The sequence below is a fragment of the Dama dama genome, chromosome 24 (assembly GCF_033118175.1).
Source record: "Dama dama isolate Ldn47 chromosome 24, ASM3311817v1, whole genome shotgun sequence".
Lineage (NCBI taxonomy): Eukaryota > Metazoa > Chordata > Mammalia > Artiodactyla > Cervidae > Dama > Dama dama.
The window spans coordinates 63,538,295-63,562,394 of record NC_083704.1 but is presented as its reverse complement, the minus strand read 5'-3'; the positions used below and the strand labels follow the sequence as shown (position 1 = coordinate 63,562,394).

Genomic DNA, 24,100 nt, shown 5'->3' with positions numbered 1-24,100 from the left:
ATATAGAAAGTGAGCCACGAGATCTATTTGTGGAAAATGCTGAGACCTGTCCCGGGCCGGCCCTGGCAGCCACTCGGCCGTGTCCCTGCCTGCCCCGCCGCGGGCCCTGGGGGTCACCCCTGAACAAGCCTCCCTTCTGCGGCTGGGTTTCCTCTCTTCCCTCTGCTTTTGAGCCTCTGCGTCTAGACCAGCGCACCCTCAGGGTCTGCCGCCCCTCGAGGGGGTTTGTGTGAATCGGGGGCGCTGCTCTCAGCGGAACTCTGGCCAGGCTCCCCGGACACCCAGGGGCAGAGACCTGCCCTGCTCATCTGTCCATGTCCGTTCTGACAGCCGGCCTGGCTGTTCACGTGACCGGCGCTTGCAAACATCAGTTGATGGAACTGACCTTTCTCTCCTACTCCTCCATCAGGGCAAAAAGCCTCAAACAGCATCAGAGTTCCAGGTGTTGTAGGGAATTTTGCAAAGCACAGATTTTTCACTTCCCTGTCCAGGGAGCCAGCTAATACCACGTGGCCATGGGGTCATTTTCACGGGGTGATGGCACCCCTTGAGGGGGGTAGTTACACAGAAGGTTCCAGTTGCTGCAGTAAATGCGTGTCAGTGAGCAGTCCAAGGTGAATTACATTATGAGAGGGCCAAGGTTCATCATCGTGCTGATTTTGCCTTTTTATGTCTTTTGATAAAATTTGAAGCAGTATTTTTTTTTGTTTGTTTTCCAAAGTAAGCTTAAAAAATTTTTTTTAATTAATTAATTTATTTATTTATTTATTTTTGCTGCAGCAATCGGCATGTGAAATCTTAGCTTCTGCACCAGGGTTTGAACCTGTGCCCCCTGCATTGGAAGCACAGAGTCTTAACCACTAGACCACCAGGGAAGTCCCCTTGAAGCAGTTTTTTTAAAAGATAAGCATGTCTCAAGTCACCCAGGCTATTCATTAAAATGGCAGAATCCTGGCCCCGACCTGTGGCGAATTCTGGGCTATCAGGTCTGAAGTGGAGCCTGGGGTCTGCTCTGTGGGAAACGTCAGGCGACTCTGGTACGAATGCTTGCAGGACTGCATGCGGCAAAGCTCAGGTGCTGGGTGAGGAAGGGAAGAGGGGACGCCGTGATCACGGAGGGTGTTTTTTAATATGCTCACAGCATTGACTAAGCCTCTGGTGCATGAGCCGCCCCGGCTGGTTTTTAGGAGAGACCAGAGGTGAAGGGGACAGGGGTCCCCCCGGACAGCACGTGTCCCAGGAACACAGGCCGGGCACTGCTCAGAGCTCCCTGTGTCTGCAGGCCCTCAGGGCGGGCTGGGAGTGCTCTGATCTCGTCCCAAGAGTCTTCTGGGCCTAGAGATAGCTTCTTAGGCTTCTTAAGCTCCTGCTGGACAAGGAAAGAAGGTGCTTTTTCAACGGCCACAGAAGTTCACTGGGGCGTCCCAGTGCCCGCTTTATTCTGAGAGCAGACTTGAGTTTGGAGACACAGCAGCTGAAGTGGCCTTGAACCAGAAAGAATGGCTTGCCGTGTTTTTGTGGTCAGTACCCATGAGAGGTCTTTCCAGGGAACCCTGTGAAGGGTTTTCCCCTTGATTACCTGGCCCCCTCACTGGGGAACCTAGGATCAAGGGCTCCCAGAGGCCAGAGTCTGCCTGGGGTTCTCACTGGCGAGCTGCAGTCCCGGGGCTGCAGAGAGTCCACATGACTGAGCCTCCCAGCTTAGCGCTCATCACTCCCATCACTGACATCGTAAGACCACAGAGTCGGCGGGCCCACATCTCAGCGTGGCGACTGGTGGGGACTTGTGCTCTGTCGGATCGATATGTAATGGTAATGCTGTATTATAATGGTTTCATATTTGCCTTCCATTTCCCAAGACTGAGCTTTATGTACAAAAAAAACATAAAACACACACACAAACAACGAGCTTAAACTTGTTCTCTAGCACCTTTTAGAGACATGAAGTAAATACCCAAAATACACATACGGATTGCTTAAAAATAACTGGAGGGCCTTCCCTGGTGGCCCAGAGGTGAAGAGTCTGCCTGCCCATGCAGGAGACAGCTCTGATCCCCGGCCTGGGAAGACCCCACAGGTCTGGGAGCAACTAAGCTTGGGAGCCAGAACTACTGAAGCTCACACACCCAGGAGCCTGTGCTTCGCAACAAGAGAAGACACCGCAGTGAGAAATCACACCTAGAGAAAAACCTGCCCTGCAACTAAGACCAGCACAGCCAGAAATAAACACATAACTAAGACCAGCACAGCCAAAAATAAATACATAAAATTATATATATATAAAACATTAGCTAGAAGTTCACAGCGATTTTGATGCTGAAAGCAGAGAATTTCAGAAGCTGCTACGCTGTGAAAGCCCGGGGTGGACAGGGATGAGACCGTTACCGAGAACAAATGAGAAATGTCTGGCGGACGCTGTCCGGGTCTCTGACTATGCTTGCAGAGGAGCTAAGGATGCAGCCAAAACCTTGAGCAAGTGCACTTTCTACGCTTTGCTTTCATGAAAAGAGGTAAATTGCTCAAAGCCACACCCAAAGCAAGAATTCGTTCAGCAAAGCAGATCTAGGTGTGTTTTCACGTGGCCTGGTGTCCAGACCGTCTGTGTCTGTAGCGTGTTGTGGAAACAGTGTATAGTTACTTCTCAGTCCTTAAGAAGACCTTGACTCTGGTCTCCTCAATTCACTAAGCAGGGATAACGTAATATATGTTTTAAAAGAGCGTGAAGAGCTGAAATGGAAAAATTTTAATGCTTTAAAGAAGAAGATATCTATTTTAAAATCCTGTCATTTTTGAGTACAATGTATTATCTTCGACTAGTTTATCCTGATTCATGTATGTGATCATTTTTTAGATACTCTCTTCCTTTCCCCTTTCTTGAGTAGATATAGAAATGAGCACAAATTATCACTTTCTACAAATCATTTTATTTACACACAAGGTCAATATGCCAGATTTGTTAAGACTTTTTTTTTTTTTTTTTTTTTTGCTGTTCTGTGAGCTTGTGGGATCGTAGTTCACTGACCAGGGATCAAACCTGGGCCCCAGCTATGAGAGCGCTAGAGTCCTAACCACTGGGCCCCCAGGGAATCCCCGAGATCTTTTCTCTACAGTAAGTATTCACCACACACTATCAAGCCCCCTTTAGAAGAACCTCAGGGAGCAGAATGGTGCATACTTTGCCTTCACACATTACATCTTGTGTCTACGTTTGCAACCTGTGGAGTACATCTGACTAATGCGTCTTTGCTTGGTTGCCAGACAGAATTATTAGTATAAACTCAGCCTGTGTCCTGTTAAGTTATGTCCAGCCTAAGTTACGGGGGGTCAGTGACTTTTCAGGCAGGCAGACCTGGGGGCAAAGATGAGCCCAACAGCAGACAGCAACAAGGTCCACACCTGCGCTGGGAGTCCTATATCCTTAAGCAGATCGTGTCTACAGTCTGACAGGGAGTGAGTGTTCAGCTGTTTGCACTTAGGGCTTGACCAGTTCTAGAAAGCTAGTCATCACTTTGTGTTTTGACAGAAGAGTGGAAGAAGAAAACGGTACCCGCGACGTGGGTGAGGGGCTGGACCACACACACACTCAGCAAAGCTTCGTTTCTTGACTGTCTGCCCCAGCGAGGAGCGTGGGTGCACGGATGTGAACGAGGCATCCTTCTGCTGTCCAGTGGCCTGCAGCCTAGGAAGACACACAGGAGCAGCGTCCTTATAGGAACCTTGATCTCCGTTCAGACAGCAGCAGGCACCTGAAGGAGGGGATGGCCGCTTGCAGAGACACAATGCCTTTCTTCGGGGTGATGGCTGAGCTGAGCCTTGAAGTAGGGATTTGTCCTCCTGGGGAGGAGAGACCCGTCTAGGCGGAGACCAGCCTCCACAGCGGCCTAGGGGGGAACCACCTCAGTGTTCGGGGCCCAGGCTGAGCCAGCCTGGAGCACAGGGTGCCGGAAACAGGGCGGCCAGGAAGACAGGCAGGGAGGGGAGGACTGGGCAGAGGTGTGGCTGAAAGCCAGGCACGCCTTCGGAAGACGGACAGACCCGAGACGTCTGGGGGCTCCTGTCTGAGGGTGGCGAGGTGGCGGGAGGGCTGTTCCAAGGTTCTGATCTCTGCAGGCGCTCCTTCAACCCCCTGCGGGCTCGGCACTGGACCTGCTAGGACCTGCAGGACGAGCCGGGGAGGACGGCCAGGGAAGAAAGGAGGCAGAGATGGGTCAGAGTCTGGAGGAACAGAGAGGTGAGGTGCGCTGAAGTCCACGGAGGCCCAGGACTGGGCCTGAGGGAAGCCCAGCGATTGTCTGGAATCAGCCACAGACAAGACTACAGCTTCTTTGATGCCTGGGACTTGGAGCCAGAACTTCTGTCAACCGCCTGTATTCCCACTTGGCAATTGTCAGACATTTCACGCCCTTGAGTTTCCCTCCAAAATCAAGCAGAGTCAAGTGCTAACCAAGGGAACTTGGTTTTCCCTTTCAGCTTTTTTTATTTTTCCCGGTCATCTGTTTTGAAAAGCACGCAGAATGGAGGCCCGTGGTTGTTTTCTTTGCAAGGAAAGCTGGTGACGGACGGGCAGGGGTCAGCGGGTGAACAGGACGCCGCACAGACGGAGCGACACCGCCCGGGTGGTGAGCGGGACGCTCCTGGGCGCGGCCGGGGAGTTTGTGAAGGCAGCTGACCCTGCCTCTCACCCTGTGCTGGGGGGCTTTTTTTTTTTTTCTGAAAATGCCCATTAGAGCCCTGCGTTAACTAACAGGGGATGAGAAGTGAGGTCGTGTCTGCGAGGGGCTCAAGGCTTCACATCTGGAACTCCTAAATGAGAGCAGAACAAAAGCAGAGCTCTTCCCTGGCGGCTCAGTGGCAAAGAATCCATCTGCCAGTGTCGGGGGGGGAGGGGGGGTGCGGACACAGGATTGATTCCTGACCCGGGAAGATGCCATGAGCCACGGGGCAACTAAGCCCCCAGGCCACAGCTATTGAAGCCCGAACGCCCTAGAGCTGTGCCCTGAGCCAAGAGACGCCACCACGATGAGAAGCCCGTGGACACCACTGGAGAAAAGCCCTGCACGGCACAGCCATAAATAAATAAATACGATTAAAAAGGGAGAGCAGACGGCCTGGGCGGAGTGACACCGCCCCGGGCACTGTAGTCTCAGGGAGGGACCGCGCCCCACGCTGACTCAGAGCAGCCCCTCCGCCCCGACCTGGGGCGGCCTCACTCCTGGACGGCCCCACCCCCCCAACAGGATCCTCCGGCCTGTCTCCCGTGGGGCCACGTGACAGCTCCCACCCCCGAAACGCTTGGCCTGGTGCACCGTGCCAGGGAGCCTGCCTCCCTGCCTGGAGGTTCAGCTTATCGCTCAGCCCTTCGGCCTCCCATCGCCTCCATCCAACCTCGGAGGAAGCAAGATTCGCCCCTTCAGTCAGTAAGCCCTTAATCACAGACACGCAGATAGTTAAGTTGAGAGCAAGCAAACCGAAGACTTCAGTAGCTCCTATGAACGCTGGCTTACTAACACAGCGTCTGGGACACGGAGGAGGAGGGATGACCATCCCCCCAGACCAGCTACGTGCTGGCCGCTTGCTCACACGGGTGCGTGGGAAGAAATCAAACTCCTATCCTGCTGGTGATACTTGGGTTTGCAACACATGTCTGCTCCTCCTCACCACTCTTCTCCTTCACCTATAAGTTAATCTTTGCAACGCTTTACGAAACTGAAATTATTATCCAAAACTTACAGATGAGAAAAATGGAGACTTAGAGAAATTATATTGCCCAAAGCAGTCCTGGTGGCTTGGGCAGTAAACAATCTGTCTGCCATGGGGGAGACCTGGGTTCCGTCCCTGGGTGGGGAAGATCCCCTGGAGGAGGGCATGATAACCCACTCCAGGATTCTTGCCTGGAGAATCCCACGGACAGAGGAGCCTGGCGGGCTACGGTCCACGGGGGTCGCAAAGAGTAAGACACGACTGAGCAACCAAGGCTTTCACTTTCATTTGCTGTTTTCAAAAGCCCAGATTTTTTCCAAGGCCCATGGGAGCCAGCAGCAGTGAATGTATTTATTAAAGCTTGCCAAGGGACTTCCTTGGAGGCCTGGAGGCTAAGACTCCTAGCTCCCAATGCAGGAGACATGGGTTCAATGCTTGATCCGGGAACATGGTCTCACATGCTACACCTGAGACCTAAAACAACCAAATAAATAAATACTTTTTTAAAAAGAAAAAGAAAGAGCTTGTTCAGCCACGGAAGCAACTCTGGGAGCTTGTCAGAAGTGCTCCAGAAGCACCCCTCCTCTGGGGCCGAGCCCCAAGCGGGGCAGAATAAGCCTCCTGATGGCAGCCTGCAGGGCAGGGACACAGGAGCCACCCCCGCGCCGCGGTCCAGGCCTCTCGGACAGCAGGTCCTAGCGGAAGTCAGGGGAGGACCACGCCCTGCCGTCCCCAGCCCCCAGCCCAGGCTCTGTGTGGGGGGACATTGCAGCTCCGAACAGGGAAAGACCAACAGGCCAAACACACGAGGGGCAGGTCTTCATCTTGGTAGAAATAAAGGAGGGGAGAGAGGCACCCTCTTCTGTAACCGACCCCCTCCCAGCCCACCCCAGCCCAGAAGAACTAAGGTTGGTACACTGCGCCGGAAGTCCGCTGACGTAGGACTCGCAAAGAGAGCTTCTGTGCGCCTGTTTCTGACCTCAGGAAGTCAGGCTCTGGTGGCACAGAAGTGAGAGATCCGGGGCGGCTCACTGACATTCTAAAGACGCTCTGATACCATTGCAGGGTCAAAAGGCTTCTCTCCTAGTGCCGGCGCCGACTTATTAATAAAGACCACGCTTTCGTGGGATGGTTTATCTAACCAGCCTCCACTTTCAGGTTAAGCTCGTTAAGTCGCTGGCACTAGAGGGCCACCGAGAGCATGCTTGGTGGTGGAATTACATCGATTACATCCAGGGGAGACGGGGGGGGGGGGGGGGGGGGGGGGGGTGCGTTCGGGGGCCGACGGTCAGAAACAAAGGCAGAGCCCGCGTCGCCCGAGTGGAACCTGTCAACTCTCTGCCAGCCGAGCAGAAGGCACAGCTACGTAAAAGGGCTGAGCGGCACCATTAAAGGCACTTAACGACAGGGGGAGGAAAGTGACAAGCGACTAATTATCCCAGCGACCTCCAGCATAACCCCCGTGCTTCTTGCACGTGATGCTGGGGGAGCTCCCCCTGATGGGCTTTATGTGACCTTCTGATCACATCCAGGGCGCGGGCTGCTGGCTGTGCCAGGCTGATGGCCAGCGGCTTGCATGCCCTTTGCGCGCCTCCACTGACCAGTCATCCCCAGTGCTCGTATTAACAACAGAAGCCAGCCCGCTCACCACTCTCCCCATCTCAGGGAGCAGGGAGCTAAGTGGTCTCATTCTTACCTGATGGGTGGTTCCAGGGTCAGCGGCTATGGACAAAGCCTCTTCCTTAAGGCCGTCCTGCCCCTCAGACAGAGACTCCCCAGTCTGTTGGACGAAGCAGCCTCTGGCCACCCCAGCGCCAGGGGGGAAGTGGGTCTGCGAGCGTCAGACAGCGCAGTTGACTGAGGCCAGCGTGGCCCCTCCTTGGAAGCGCAGCCACTCAGACTTGGCACGGTAATGGGCTAAATTATTTATCCAGGTGGAGAAGAGAGAAAGCGCTAAGAGCTTCCTGTGTTTACAGCCTTCATCCCTGGATGTGTCCTGAGACAGGAAACGGGCTGGGCTCCATCAGCAAAAGGGGGGAAGAAAAGGCTTCCTCCCACACTCTCCTCCATCGCCTCTATTCCGGGTGGGCCCAACCCGGGTGAGAACCGCCATTCCCTCAGGCCTCTCCCGTTCACTCAGGGCCGAGCATCACGCATGTAACACGAGGGCAGCTGTGAGAGCTGGCCCATAAGCAAGGCTGAGCGCCCGAGAACTGATGCTTTCACACTGTGGCGCTGGAGAAGACTCTTGAGAGTCCCTTGGACTGCGAGGAGATCCAACCAGTCCATCCTAAAGGAGATCAGTCCTGGGTGTTCATTGGAAGGACTGATGCTGAAGCTGAAACTCCAATACTTTGGCCACCTGATGCGAAGAGTTGACTCATTGGAAAAGACCCTGATGCTGGGAGGGATTGGGGGCAGGAGGAGAAGGGGACGACAGAGGGTGAGATGGTTGGATGGCATCACCAACTCGATGGACACGAGTTGGAGTGAACTCCAGGAGTTGGTGATGGACAGGGAGGCCTGGCGTGCTGCGGTTCATGGGGTCACAGAGAGTCGGACACGACTGAGTGACTGAACTGCAACAGAGGAAGGAAGACTGAGAACCGCCTGGCGGCGGATGGAAGGGTCACCGGCAGCACACGGATGGGCGCAGGGTTAAACGACAGAAGGAACGCCACGAGGCGTCCTGGTATTAGTCCCTAAGAGACACGACACGCTGGGCAAAGCCTGTGAGAGCCAAGGGGTCTCAACGCTGGCCTCGCTGTTGCTGTGAACACCAGAGCCGAGCCCCACCCACACCCCGCTGCCGTGACCCTTCCCCGACCCTCCGGGGTAGCCGAGGCTGGCACCGTCCCGACTCTGACGGGCCATGCAGAGCAGGTTGTCCGATCGGGTCTGCGTGCAGTGAGGTCACCGATGAGACGACTGCCTTCCCCTCCGGGGGCTTCACCTGCTTCCCCAGAGCCACACTTCAGACAAGGAGAGACAGCCCCGACGTTTACAGCCTTTCATGGTGGGGCAAGCTCCTGTTTCTTATTACGGTGGACTGGAAGTCCTTATGCCATCACTGCCCTGGTGGAGGGCGGGACTTAGAGCCATAATTGAGAACACGGTGTTTCTGTTAACCTGCTGTAGTCTCTGGACTTCTGAGCGTAAGCGTGTCTCCTCTAAGGTGCCTGTCACGACGTCTGCTCTCTGTTTCTCTGTCCATGTGGCTTTCCGCCCCGTTAACTTCCTAACGGCAGGAAACACGCCTCACTCTTTTCTCCGCTCATCATGAGCATGCTGCCCGCTGTGTAACAGGCCGTCAGAGAGCGCCTGCTGAATGAACGGCATCGCTGAAAACGGAAGACTCGCAGGCATTTGGGTTTGGGGCCTCCCTTTGAACCCTAAAGCTAAAATTTACCAAAGGCTGGCCCGCCCTCAGGGGGCAAGATTCCTGCCCCTGGAGAAGAGAGGGAGCAGGGACCCGGTGGTTAGGACTCTGCCCTCGCTTGCACCGGGGACAGGTTTGACGCTTCATCAGGGAGGTAAGATCCCGCAAGCTAGTAGTCAGTGCCGCCAGAAATAAGTAAAACCAGGAGGCGAGGGGGAAATAGGCTGGCGACAATGGGAGGGGAAAGGACATTTGCTCGAGAGCCGGGTCCCTGGAATCCTAACGACCACAGGACGGCGGGCGGACGGCGGAACTGGGTCACCCTCACACTCAGACCGCAAAGTCCTCCTCTCAAGGGAGGCCCCTGAGCCAGCCAGTGTGCTTGCATTACCATAGGTAAAGTAGGTAGCCAACGGGAGTTTGCTCTATGGCTCGGGAAACGCAGGGGCTCTGTAACGGCCTGGAGGGGTGAGATGGTGAGGGAGACGGGGAGGAGGTTCAAAAGGGAGGGGACGGGCGTATACGGGTGGCTGATTCAGCTTGAGCTTTGACAGAAAACAGCAAAATTATGCGAAGCAATTATCCTTCAATTAAAAAAACTAATAATTAATTTAAAAAAAGAAAGGAAGCACCCCAGGAGAAGCACCAGTTGCACGAGAACGCCCAGGCCGTGAGCCTGGGGTGCGGGCCGGGCGGGCCAGGGCATGCCCGAGGGGACGCCCCACCCCAGTCACTCTGTCGTGTGTCCCCCTCCGCAGGTGGGATCGGCTGCGTCGGCCGGGACAAGGGCCAGGTCCGGAAGTGCCTGGACGCGGTGGAGATCTACAACCCAGACGGGGACTTCTGGAGAGAGGGGCCCCCCATGCCCACGCCCCTGCTCTCTCTGCGTTCCAACTCCACCAGCGCGGGCGCCGTGGATGGGAAGCTCTATGTCTGCGGGGGCTTCCACGGAGCAGGTACCCACTGGGCTGGAAATGCCGCCACACCGCCCTTAACCGACCCAACCGACAATCCCTGGGGGGGTGGGCTGAAAGGCTGCTGCAGAGTGGTGAAAGACGCTGGAATTTTTGGCCTCCGGAGGAGGGAAATTCAATCCAGGGCCAGTGACACAGCTTGATCGCTCAGAGCTTTTGTGTGATAGTTTTATTAAAGTATAAAAGAGATAGAGAAAGCTTCTGACGCAGACATCAGACAGGGGCAGAAAGAGTGCCCCCCTGCTAGTCTTTGGCCAGATAGATGTTATATAGCTACCAGCAGGCTGCTAATTAGAGAAAGGTGATGTCTCAAAACTCAGAGAGAGGCACCAGGCCCCTCCCCCACAACATGCATTTTGAGATAAGCTTGGTACCAGGTGAGTCAGCCCGGGCCATCAAATGATTGACATGAAATCTTGAAGAAAAGCAGATTCCCAAGCAAACATACAGTTTCATTAACATAGATTAGGAGAACAATGTATGAATGAAACATACTGGTTTGTCAAGTCGGTTCTGAGTCTTAGGCAGAATTGACTTGAAGACAGTCTAGGGTAAACGCATAGCATGTTAACATAGCTTAAGACAAACACATCCATAAGAAAACCACATCAGCTAGCTCAAGGTTTGAGCAAAGTTAAGTTCAGGTGGAGCCAGGTGTCGTTATGGCAACACAGAATGTTAAGAGAAACCTCTTGTTAAATTTGTATAGAGAAGGGGAAAAAATCTTAACCCTTATAGTTTGTTTCCTCCTGCCGCTTAAGAGAGAGAGAAAAAATGTCTGACACTTGCAGCCTATTCCTCCGTTTGGAGACTCCTGGCCTTCCTGCCTCTTACCCTCTCAGGAGACTGACTCAAAGTCGGTGACCTCGAGCGACCTGCCAACCTCTGACCCTGGGTCTTCACACCCTCGGAGTGGGGGCTGCTCCCTCCTCGGTGGGTGGCAGGGATGTGTCTGGCACACGGCGGACACGCGATGAGTAGGAGTTGAACACGAGGAGAGGAGGAATGGGGGGGAGGCTGATGCCCGACCGTAGAACTTACACACGTGAGGAGCGCACGAGGACAGGAGTAACTGGGGTGCTGGGCGCCAGCCTCGCCTTTATCGGTCTTTATAAAAATCCTGTCCTCCAAAAACTGCTATTCCTGCACTGCTGCCACTCGAGATGGGTTGCTTGAAAGCAGTTCTAAGAGAATACGTGATCCATGCATTCATCACCAAACTCAGGTTCCATAAATCTAACTGCTTCCGTTGTTGCCATCTGCGGTATGGATTTATAATTTTTAATGCAACAGGGAGAATCTTAAATATGCATAAATCTAATAAGCGGCTGTCTCCAAAGTTTGATTAGTTGCCCTGGTAACTAAGGTGGAAAGCACTTACACTAAAAATGACCAGATGTTTCATTCTAACCTCCCTAATGGACGCTCGAGGCCAGGACCGGTCCAGGAAAAACACGCCTCAGGAGCACTTACAACTTTGGATGCATGCCAGATAAAAATGGCACAGCCCCTGAAGAAAGCCAAGGCCGGGATACGCCTGCCTTCGTGTTGAAAGCACATAAATATGTTTAAGTTAAAGAATAAAGTTTTCATTAGGAACTAAGAGGCTTTGGAGCTATGTGAACCTGATACAATGAGTGTGCCTTATTAGGCTCTTGATTCAGACAAATCTTCTGCAGAAAGATATTTTTTCAGATACTCTGGGGAATTTGAACGTGGACTGGAGTGTTAGATGGACTGGGATATTAATAGCATCTAGTGCAAGATGGTGTTGAGGAGCTGGTAGTTTTGTTCGGTCGTGATAATGACTGTGTTGTAGGGGCTTTCCTGGTGGTTCAGACAGTAAAGAGTCTGCCCACAGTGCGGGAGACCCAAGTTCGGTCCCCAGGAGGAGGGCGTGGCAACCCACTCCAGTACTCTTGCCTGGGAAATTCCACGAACAGAGAAGCCTGGTGGGATATAGTCCAGGGGTTGGCAAAGAGTTGGACACAACCAAGGGACTAACACTTTCACTTTTTTCACTGTCATTTTACATAAGAGAGGAAGAAAAAGGAAAAACGTTATGAATGATTAGAGACTGTGTAGAAGTTTTTAGAGGTGAAAGTGATATGCTGTCTGAAATTTGTGTTTCTCTGCCCTAGCAAATACTTTTTTTAATTGAATGGGGGCTGGGTGCTGGGGGCGGCAAGAATAGATTTCACAGCCTTGGTGAAGTGCTGGTCGTGATTACAGCTGGGTAACGGCTCCAGGGGCTTTACTTACTACTTTTTTGTTTTCATTTTGGCCACGTGGATTGTGGGATCTCAGTTCCCCCACCAGGAGTCAAACCTGGGCCCCTGGTGGTGAGAGCACTGAACTCTAACCACTGGACTGCCAAAAGCCCTTATTTACTAGTTTTTGTATGCTTGAAAGTCCCCGTAATAAGAAGCCTCAATTTTCCTCTATTTGTTCTTCATAGAATTTTCCAAAATGTATTTGTAATGGCTCTAATGGCTTTTATTAGTACACTCTGGTCACCTGATGCGAAGAGCTGACTCCTTGGAAAAGACCCTGATGCTGGGAAAGATTGAGGGCAGGAGAAGGGGACGACAGAGGATGAGATGGGTGGATGGCATCACCGGCTCAATGGACATGAGTTTGACCAAGCTCTGGGAGATGGTGATGGACAGGGAAGCCTGGCGTGCTGCAGTCCATGGGGTCGCAGAGTCAGACAAGACTTATCGGCTGAACAACAAAATCTCTTTTATATTAAACATCAGACACTCACATAAAGGTGGCATGTGTCACAGCAGCAAGAACCCTGGCCGGGCAAGGAGCCTCTTGTCGGGATCCTCACTGGAGCCACGAGTGTAAGGAGGCCTGGCAGGGGCAGAGAGAGCCAGGCGCCCCATCCCCGCCCCCCCAACCCGGCTCCAGGGCTCCCTCCAGCAGTGAGCTCAGCGCTAACCGGGCAACAGGAAGAGGAAGAGGAAACCACAGAAGCCCTGCTGGTCACGGCCCTACCCTCTGTCCTCTGGCTGCGGGCTTTCTCTGCACCGGAAGAGATGGGCAGACAAGGCGCAGGGCAGCCTGGGGACCTCCGGAGCAGTGGCTGGTAACCAGTGTCTAAGGATCCAGAAGATACACTGCTTCATCTCGTTCCTTGTCTTATCTTCCTTTGTATCATATTGAGTTAGAGAATTGATATCCTGTTTTTCAAGACTGTCTGAGCCAACCTCTTCTCCTGGAACAGTAATGGACTAATAATGCTTCCAGCCAGAGGGAAATGGATTTACCATACAAGCTCTCAAAGTCCATTTTAATTATTTGCTTCGAAGACAGTAGACTGTCCGAGACTGGCTGAGTGAGTTGTCACAGGGGTTTATGGAAAACACAACAAGTGCATTAATACAGTAGCATGCTCATGATGAACTGGGGATCTCAGGATCGGACCTGAAAACAAGCACTGAATTTTCTCTTCTTATGCAACACAAGCCTACACGTCCCACTTATTTACTCAGAAAACCACAGTCAAGAAATTTCTCTGGCTTCTCTGGTGGCTCAGTGGTACAGAACCCGCCTGCCTTGCCGGAGACACAGACAGAGAAGAGTGGCGGGCTGCAGTCTATGGGCTCGCAGGGGTCAGACGTGACTGAGCAGCTGGGCTCAGCTCGATGGATACCAAAGCACATAATAAATACAGCGATACGGTTTTGGATAAAATGGTAGGTGGAACACCTCTGTTTTCTCCCAGACTCCCTGAAAAGGACAGTACAAGGAATGGACACAGTCAGACAAGGAGGAGGGGACAGCGGACAGCGGCGACACAGTGCGGGAAGCACAGAGGGTGGGTGAGTGGCCGCCCCGATGAGAGCTCAGAGCTCACTTGGCAGCAGGAGGAAGCGCAGACCACAGACTCCGGGAGGGACCAGCGGCTGCAGGAGGGGAGAGGGGTGACGCTGAACACACGGGGACAGAGGCAGGAAGGGGACCCCAACTCCTGCCCTCCCACACCGAGAGAAAGCCCCTCCTGCACCCCAGCAAAGACAGAAGCTGAGGACGGGGCAGGGGGATGGGGGAGGTGATCGGTGATAAAAACAGGGAGCTTAAGAGAACAGCTACATCCCGAACCTCGAGAGCATCAGCTTTCTTCCTTCTCTGGCTCCCAGACGTGGGCCATACCCTCTAGGCAGGAGACTGGACGATTCTCCCCTGGGGATCGGCCAGCACCCCCCGCCCCAGAAAGGAAAAGCAAACTCACCCCCTAAAGAACCTCACAGAAAAGGCTTCTGTGGTGTCCCTCTGTTAGAGATGAGCAAACAGCTGGGAATGATCAGACCTCTGTGGAAAGTGTGTACATAACAGGGAGAAATCAAAACACAGAGACGAAGAAACAGGCTGGAGGAGACAGGCTATGCCAGGAGGGGACGCGTCCTTGGAGAGAAGGGAGAGAACGTGCGTCGGTGCCAAAGGGTTCCGGGAGGTTAAGAACACAATTGGAAAGAAATCCAGAGCAGAAAACCTGGGGTGCAAGGTGGAAGGGACACCTCAGCAACGAGAGACAGAGAGAGTACGTCTGCGACGCTCAGCATGTGAATAACAGGCGTTTCAGTAAAAAAAAACAAAAGGAAGAGAAACAGCGATTGGATGAAACACCCCTGCCGTGAATGAGGAGAGTTTCCTCGAACTGAAGTCCCCCCTGAAAGGAATCGGCCATCCCAGCAGAGCGGGAGAAAACGGAGGTGAAGTGAAGCACGTCCCCGCGACGTCGCGGGACGCCGGGGACGCAGGAGGGTCCTGAGAGGCCCGGAGAGAAAGGGCTTGCCTCGGAGAAAGGGTTGGGAATCAGAGGAGCCACGCTTAGGAAACAGGACGCTGGGAGCCAGAAGAAAGGGGGGCCAGTGCCTTCAAACGCCTATCGGACAGTCGCCTCCCTGCGCCGCCGCCGTTCCTGCCAAACCACCAGATGGGCGCGTTTTCAGACGTGAGACACGCTGTGTCTCCCAAAACCTGTCTCCCCCGTCCCCTTTCGTTGGGTTTTCCTTCACCAAAAACAGCGTCCAAGCCAAGTAAGAGTAGGAAGTGGGGGTCCGGTGGCTAAGACTCCGAGTGCCCAGTGCAGGGGGCCCAGGTCCGATCCCTTGTCCGGGAACTAGACCCTGCAAGCTGCAGTGGAGACTGAGGATCCTACGGGCCACACACAGCTAAGACCCAGCGCAGCCAAACCAATACATAGAAATAAATATTTTTTTAAAGAAGCGTAGCTGGGGGCCAGGAGATGGTTAAACACTGCGGGGGCAGCCAGTCGCGCGTACTGGCCGTTATAAGAGCTCCCGGGCGCTGAGCTTGGGGCTCCCCTCCTCCAGAGTCGCCCGCCGACTGCTCAGGTGCCACGGGCGCGCTCCGTGCTGCCGTGGGGCTGGGGGCTCCAGTTACTGGCAGCTTTAAAATGCGGGCGCACGGGGTCCTTCCTCCAGACCCAGGAGTTTCAGGCCATCTGCCGGTATCCGTGGAGCTGCAGCAAGCTCGCCGGCAGAGTCTCAGACTCTTCACAGTTCTTGCCCGGAGTCCTGGGACTCACCAGGGTAAAAGACAGACTCACAACCCCTGTCGTCCACCTCCAGCACAGACTGAGGAAGCCAAGGTTACATTTCAGAAGGATCAGCGCTCATGACACCAACGCTTCACAAACTCACAGGATACAGGAGAGGAGGGAGCGTTTCCAGCTCTTCTGATGAGGCCAGTATCTCCCTGATACCAAAACTGGACAGACATTGCAAGAAAACTACAGGCCAGTATCCCTGAATGAATACGGATGCCAAAATTCTCAGTAAAAGACCGGCAAGCTGAGTGCAGCTGTGTAGGAAAGTTATTTATGCGCCACAACCAAGCAGGGTTCATCCCAGGCCCGAAAAGTTGGTTCACAAGATTAATCAATGTGACATACTATCAGTATATCTGCAGAATAAAGGACAAAATCAGGTTGATCATCTCAATAGATGCAGAAAAAATAATTTGACAAAATCCAACACCTTCCGTGGTATAAACACCCAAAACAGGGGGACAGAAGTGGACTTGCACAACCCAATAAAGGGCATCTATGAAAACCCACGGGTAGCATCAGACTTACTGCTAGACTAACAGCTCCCCCCCAAGATCAGTAACAAGACAAGATGCCCCCCGCCCGCCCCCGTCACTTCTAGTCAACATTGTACTAATCAGGGCAGTCAGGAAAGAAAAATAATAATAAAAGGCATCCAGATTGGCGAGGAATAGGTAACTGCCTAGGACATGACATTTTATTTGGAAAACCTGAAGGGACCCACCAGAAAAGCTCCGAGAGGGACTTCGCCTGCGCTCCCTCGCTTGGGACTCACCTCGTGGAGCCGGAGACGCGGGTCCAGTCCCTGGTCGTCGGGGAACTAAGATCCCACACGCAACGGGGCAACTTGAGCCCGCACGCCACCACTAGGCAGAAGCCAGCCTGCCGCAGAGAGGGTCTGGGCGCTGCAGCTGAGAACAGATGCGGGAAAACAGATAAACGTCCACAGAAGGAAAACACCACCAGAGCTAACACAAGCTCATCAAGGCTGCAGGGCGCCAGACGGACACACAGAAGGCAGCTGTGTCTCTGCTCGCTCACCGCGACTTCTCCAAAACTAACGTGGAGAGAGCAGCCCCAGGACGGCCCTGGGGCCGGCGGCTCAGGCCCTGCGCTGCCAGAGCAGGGGGCCTGGGCTCGGGTCCCGGTCAGGGAGCTCAGTCCCACATGCCGCAACTAAAGGTCCCGAGTGCTGCAACTAAGCACGGCCAAATAATTACTAAATAAATGGATTTTCAAAAAGAAAAAATTCCATTTATAGTAGTATCAGAAATACTAAGGGCCTTCTCTAGTGGCTCAGACGGTAGCGAATCTGCCTGCAGTACAGGAGACGAGGGTTTGATCCCTGGGTTGGGACGATACCCCGGAGAGGTGAATGGCCACCCACTCCAGTATTCTTGCCTGGAAAGTCCCATGGACAGATGAGCCTGGCGGGCTTCAGTCCCGGGGGTTGCAGAATAACACACACACACACACACACACAATGACCCCAAAACCGCAGGACTGGTACAGTGAAAACTGCACGTCATTAAAGACATTGAAAACCCAAATAAACAGTAAGACATGGCACAGAAAAATTAACAAACTGATCCTAAAGTTTATTTGGAGATGCAAGAGACCCAGAACACTCAAAACAATCTTGTAAAAGAACAAAGTTAGAAGATTCATACTTCCTAATTTCAAAACCTCCTTCACAGATATAATAATCAATGACTGTAGTAGGGACACCATGATAGACATGGAGATCAATGGAATATATTTGAGAGTCCAGAAATGATACCTTATTTAATGGTCAGTTGATTTTCAATGACAGTGCAAGACAATTCAATGGGGAAAGGACCCCCTTTTCAGCAAATGGTGCAGGAATAATTGGATATCCACGTGCAATACTTGGATATGCATTCACGTGCAAATGAGTGAAGTTTGGACCTCACACAGGCACAAAAATGAACTCAAAATGGATCAAAAACGTAATCCCAAGAGGTAAAACTATACACTTTCAGAAGAAAACATAGGTGTAAATCTTTGTGATCCTGACTTAGGCAATGGTTTCTTATATAAACTTAAAGCCCAACTAAGAAAAACACAGATAACGTTGTACATCAAATTTTAACTTCCGTGCTCCAAAGGGCAATGTCAAGAGAGTGAAAGTACAGCCCACAGGATGGGAGAAAACATCACACATCTAATAAGAAACTCGAATCTTGTGTCTATTAAAAGAAGTCTTACAACTTAATAATACAAAGAAAACTATTGGTAACACTCTTTAAAAAACTGCCGAAGGACCTGACTGGACACACATCCAATGAATATAAAGAAATGGCCAAGGGGTCACATGACCAGCCACTAGGGAAATGCAAATCAAAACCAGAGTGAGACAGTCCTTTACGCCCACGAGGGTGACTGTGAGGAAAGGAACAGACAATAGCAAGTGCTGACAGGACTGGAGAAGCTGGGCCCTCATCCACGGCTGGTGGGAATGTAGAGCGGAGCGGCTGCCGCGGAATCTGAAACCTGAGGTTTCTGGAGTCACATCGTGTGTGCGCGTTACTCATTGCAACACCATGGACAGCAGCAGTTCCCCTCCGAAGCACATACACCAGAGAAATGAAAATATCTGTCCACACAGAAGCAGTGCAGGAGTGTTCAGAGCAGCGGTATTTCTAACGGAAAAAGTAGGAACAATCCAAGCATCTGTCAACTAATGAACGGATAAATAAAACACGGTCCACCCGTGCAATGGAACGGTACGTGTCGATAAAGGAATGAGGGCTGACACAGGTTACAGCATAAACGAACCTTGAAAACGTTGTGCTCGGGGAAAGATGGCAGTCACAGAAGACCCCAAATGAGTCCATTCATACAAAATGTCCAGAAAAGGCAAGTGTGTGGAGATGGGGTGTCAGGGGAGGGGCAAGTGTGAACAGGAACTTAGCGCTGATGGGGACAGGGTTGCTTTCTGGGGATGACGAGAGTGTTCTCAAGCCAGATGGTGGTGGTGGTTGAAACAGTTCTGTGAATATACGAAAAACCACTGAATTGTTCACTTAAAAAAAGACCACAGCAATGTGAGAGTTGGACTATAAAGAAGGCTGAGCGCCAAGAAATCGATGCTTTTGAGCTGCAGTGTTGGAGAAGACTCTTGAGAGTCCCTTGGACTGCAAGGGGATCCAACAAGTCCCTCCTAAAGCAGATCAGTCCTGGGTGTTCATTGGAAGGACTGATGCTGAAGCTGAAACTCCAATCCTTTGGCCACCTCATGCGAAGAGCTGACTCATTGGAAAAGACCCTGATGCTGGGAAAGATTGAGGGCAGGAGGAGAAGGGGACAACAGAGGATGAGATGGTTGGATGGCATCACCGACTCAATGGACATGGATTTGTGTGGACTCTGGGAGTTGGTGATGGACAGGGAGGCCTGGCGTGCTGCAGTTCATGGGGTCGCAAAGAGTCGGACATGACTGAGCAAGTGAACTGAACTGAACTGAATGTTTAAGAGCTAGAGAAAAATAAGAGATAACATATGAGGAAAAATTATTAGAATGACTGTAGGTTTCTCCAACCAAAGAGACCGGAAGCCAATGGAGCGGAATCTAAGCACAGAAGACGCACACGAATGCACACAGCCAGCCATCTGAACTACAAATCCAACACAAACACCCTCCAGAATTGAGGGCAAAATGACCACCACACTGTCTCAGGCGGAGGAAAGCTAAGAGAATGCACTGCCAGCAGACCTGCTTTAAAGAGGGAGAGAGAGAAGGAAACTTTTCTAGACAAAGGGCAACGGTATCGCTGAGACGATGTCCTGGAGGAGAAGGAGAAACAGGAAAATGGTGAAGACCCGGCTAAAGGTGATGGACGAGGTTTCCCGCTCTCCAGTTCTCTCGCACGTGGACGGCAGCCGACAGGAAGGAAAACGAGCGTTGTCTGATCGTGTCCTCAGAGTGGTCAGTGTCACACCGAGAGGCCGTCTCCTGAGGCGACAATTAAGTGGAAAGGGGTCGGTAGGCTGAGGGTCTAGATGCAGAGAGGGGAGCTCCCGCCTCCACCTACGGGATGAGGCATAAATGCAAACAGTCTGTTCAAAGGTGCTGCAATCCTTAGAACAGCTACTGAAAAATAGCTGTACAGAGGAGTATGCTTAATAAAAAAAAATTAGAAAAAAAAGCATGCTTAAAAGCTCAAGATAAATTAAACTGGGATATTTAAAATACTCAAGCAGTCCAGGGACTTCCCTGGTGGTCCAGTGGCTGATAATCTGCTTTCCAGTGCAGGGGACTCGGGTTGGATCCCTGATCGGGGAACCAAGATCCCATATGCCTCAGAGCAGCTAAGTCCGTGAGCTGCAACTACTGAGCCCACTTGTCTAGAGTCTGTGGTCCAAAAGAGGGTGACTAGACAAGCCCCTGTACCGCAACAAAGACCCAGGGAAGCAAAAAAGAGAGAGGGAGAGAGAAAGAAAAATCCAAGTGATTCAAAAACAGGAAGGGGACAGAGCAGAGCAGAAGTCCGCACTCAGCGGCTCGGAAAGGTCCCCGGAGGAAGAGACAGCAGCCAGGGCTCTTGCCTGGAGAATCCGTGGACAGAGGAGCCTGGCGGGCTACAGTTGCTGGGGTCACAAAGGGCCGGCCGTGACTGCACACAAGGGTGAACCTGGGGGGCGTTGTGCTAAGCGGGACAGTCCAGACCGAAAAGTCATCCCCGAGTGGTCTCACTGAGACACGGACTCCAAAATAACCAAACTCACAGAGGCAGACAGTGGAGATGGGAGTGCTGGGGACTCGGCAGGCGGTGGGGAGGGGCAGGAGACGGGCAGATGCTGGTCGGAAGGTCCAGACCTCCAGCTCCAAGGTGAGGGCGTTCTGGGACCTAAGGCCTGGCCGGGAACTGCAGCTGACGGTACTGGGAGCCCCTGGCGGTCCAGTGGTCAGGACTGGGCGCTTTCCCAGCTGCGGCCCAGGTTCAATCTCTGGTCAGGGAACTAAGATCCTACAAGCCGTTTGGCCAGGAAAAGAAGAAAGAAAACAACACTGTACTGTGTACCTGAGATTTGCTAAGTGTTCTCAACACACACAGAGGTACCAGTGGGGTGAGGGGTGTGTGAATAGCTTGACTGTGGGGCCATTCCACAGTGTGGGTACAACTCAGTCGTGCATGTCTGAATAACGCCTGAATGTGAGGTCTCACACGGCCTTGCTTAGTTCCTTAAATGTCAGGAGCGCTGCGTCTTCCGCAGTGCGATGTTCATGCTTGGTAGCTGACTTTTGGTGCATGCTGCCTTCCAGAGGAAGCTGTGTAACGGCGGCAACGACCTCTGCGTTCAGTGCCGTCCTTCTCTGTTCCTTTTCAGATCGCCACGAGGTTATCTGCAAGGAGATCCTGGAGCTGGACCCCTGGGAGAACCAGTGGAACGTCATAGCCATCGACGTCCTCATGCACGACAGCTATGACGTCTGCCTGGTGGCCAGGATGAACCCCCGCGACCTCATCCCCCCGCCATCGGATCTGGTGGAGGAGGGCGGGGGTCGCTGAGGCCAGCGCCGCCCAGGGGCCTCCCGTGGTGTCTGCGGAGGCGGCACTGGGCGTGGGGGGGTCCACACGTGCATCCGTCACCTGGGACCCTTGCGTGTGCATGCTAGTGGCCCCCAAGCAGAGCAGCACGTGCTGGGCACTGCAGGGGATGTAGGGTATGCAGACAGAGGGGACACCGCCTTTGCAATGTCTTCCCCGAAGTCAGAGAATAAGGACGGAGCTGCCCACTTCAGTCACAGTTGAGCAGCATCGGGAAACAGCCTTCTCCCAAAATATAATTTAGGAATGTTGTTTGAACAGCCCTTGGACACCCGTCTATTTCACTCATCATCTCTGCTTCTGGAAGCGCACTGCATCCGAAGAGTGCATTCTGCTCACTGTCCTTCACCAATTTCCCAAGGGCTTCACATGCACAAGACTCTTACTTAAGCAGGAATAGCCAGTGGATCCCCTCTAACTTCCCCAGGGGAGGCCAGCATAGACAGAGACAGCTTTGGAGCAGGGCTGCGTGACTGTGTGGTTGGTGTTCAGTCGCTCAGTCGTGTCCGACTCTTTTCGACCCCATGGACTGCGGCACGCCAGGCCTCCCTGTCCATCACCAACTCCCAAAGCTTGCTCAGACTTATGTCCATCGAGTCAGTGATGCCATCCAACTATCTCATCCTCTGTCGTCCCCTTCTCCTCCTGCCTTCAATCTTTCCCAGCATCAGGGTCTTTTCCAAGGAGTCACTTCTTCACATCAGGTGGCCAAATTATTGGAGCTTCAGCTTCAGTATCAGTCCTTCCAATGAATATTCAGGGTTGATTTCCTTTGTATTGACTGGTTGGATCTCCGTGCAGTCTGAGGGACTCTCAAGAGTCTTCTCCAATATTACAGTTCAAAAGCATCAGTTCTTTGGTGCTCAGCCTTCTTTATGGTCCAACTCTCACATCCATACATGACTTCTGGGAAAACCATAGCTCTGACTAGATGGACCTTTGTTGGTAAAGTGATGTCTCTGCTTTTTATTACACTGCCTAGATTTATCACAACCTTTCTTCCCAGGAGCAAGCGTCTTTTAATGTCATGGCCGCGGTCACGGTATGCAGTGATTTTGGAGCCCAGGACTGGGCGGCCTGCGCCCCATGTCCCCACATTCCAGCTGCTGACCCAGGTAGGAGGGGCCGGTCCGTGGAAGCCGGAGCTAGCTGGAGACTTGCTTCTGTCACCATGAAAGGCCGTCAGACCCCGGGTGGGTTGTCCTGTGTGGGCCAGACTCTCAGAGGGCGAGGTCATACCCGTCTCCTTGCAGGTGTACCCCAGGCGGCCACGGCGGCTCCCAGCACACATGTGGTCTTTGGGTGTCCAACCTGGCGATGCCCCTGCTCCACCCACGTGACCAGGGTGGAAGCTGCCAGGTTCCCCTGGATTGGGGGGGTGGGGTGCCCTGTGGACAGGTCGCACACTTTTCTAGAGGTGCCGGTTTGGCATCCAGGCTCTGGTCCCAGCTCTGCCTCTCAGCACGCTGTGTGGTCCTGGCAGCATTACCTTCCTGAAGCCTTGTTCTCCTCCTGGCAGGAAGGGAAGGAAATGAGGGAGAAAGCGCTGAGCACAGCGCCTGCGAGCTGCATCACAGGCTACACTCTGTGGCTGCTGCTACTTTCATTATCATCGTCGTCAGCATCCCCCAAAGCAGGGTGCCCAGAACACCCCCCTTGGAGGGGAACTTGGGGCTCCAGGGAGGGATGGGCATCAGCTTTGAGATGATCTGAAGCCCCGGCCCCAGGCCCCCTGCCCCTCCAGGTCCAGGAGGGGGGCTGATATCCCAGCCCTGGTGCAGCTCCTCTGGCCCTTATTTGTAACTCTGCCCTCCGGCTGTTTGCTCAAACTCATGTCCATTGACAGTCGGTGATGCCATCCAACCATCTCACCCTCTCCTCCCACCTTCAATCTTTCCCAGCATCAGGGTCTTTTCCAAGGAGTCAGCTCTTCGCATCAGGTGGCCAAAGGATTGGAGCTTCAGCTTCAGCATCAGTCCTTCCAGTGAACATTCACAGTCGATTTCCTTTAGGATGGACTGGTTGGATCTAGACGTGACTTTGAGCTCTGGGAGACAGTGGAGGACGGGGGAGCCTGGCACACTGCGGTCCACGGGGTCGCAGAGAGTGGGACCCGACTTAGAGACTGAGCAAGCTCCTCTTGTTGGACAGAGTTAGCGATCCGGCCTCAAATGCTTCCCTGTCGGCCCTGTTCTCACCTGAGTTGAAGGCTGTCCCAGTGTGTGTTGGGGGGGAAGTGGGGGGACTCATAAAACCTGGACGGTTGCTGGTTCTCTTCCGTGTGAGACAGGATGGTCTGGGGCTGAGCAGGGGGCACAGGGTGGGGCTGGGGGAGTGATCTGGGCGCTGAAGCATCGTCGTTCTCCCTGACTGACTTTATAGCGAGCAACCGCTTTACAATGAATCATTAAATAAGATCTCACTGATAAAATGTTGCTCCCACTTTGTTTCTCCTACTGCGATTTAGGGCAGCTTTCATTTGAGGGGGGGCGGTGCTAGGACTCCCCAGGCGGGAATCAGAATCAGGGAGGACCGTCTTCCGGGACATGAGGAGACAGGCCCAGGGGCCAGGACATGGGGGTGGCCAAGGACAGGAGGTGGTCGCGTCCCCAGGACAGCCGAAGCCCCAGAGGAGATGGGCCCAATCACAGAAGACCCCCAGCGAGCAGAGGGAGAGACAGGCGCTCTCCGCGCTGAGGCCCCAGAGCTGCAGAGACTGCGGGTACCTGAGATGAGCGGCTGCTGCGGCCAGTGCCCCAAGGCGGGGCGGGGGGCGCAGCCTGGACCCCCGGAGTCTGGGGTCGAGGTCGCGGGGACAGTGAGAGACAGGCCCCCTCGCCTGCGGGGCGACCTCCAGTTGGCTCTAACAAGGGCCCGGGGACTCAAAGGAGGA

At 53.2% G+C, this 24,100-nt stretch overlaps 2 protein-coding genes across 2 annotated transcripts in view; one reads left to right on the top strand and one right to left on the bottom strand.

Moving 5' to 3' along the window:
* Nucleotides 1-7,533, bottom strand: part of MGLL (monoglyceride lipase) — a 240,957-nt gene extending 233,424 nt beyond the window's left edge. Inside the window, exon 1 of the mRNA XM_061129035.1 lies at nucleotides 7,397-7,533. The gene's annotated coding sequence lies outside the window, so the exon portion shown is untranslated. The remainder of the gene's footprint in view (nucleotides 1-7,396) is intronic.
* The window catches only part of KBTBD12 (kelch repeat and BTB domain containing 12), a 53,942-nt gene extending 30,699 nt beyond the window's left edge, over nucleotides 1-23,243 (top strand). Inside the window, exons 5-6 of the mRNA XM_061129038.1 lie at nucleotides 9,838-10,035; nucleotides 20,987-23,243. Coding sequence (XP_060985021.1) covers nucleotides 9,838-10,035; nucleotides 20,987-21,168 — 380 coding nt within the window. The 3' untranslated portion in view covers nucleotides 21,169-23,243. The remainder of the gene's footprint in view (nucleotides 1-9,837; nucleotides 10,036-20,986) is intronic.
* The last annotated feature ends 857 nt before the right edge of the window (nucleotides 23,244-24,100 follow it).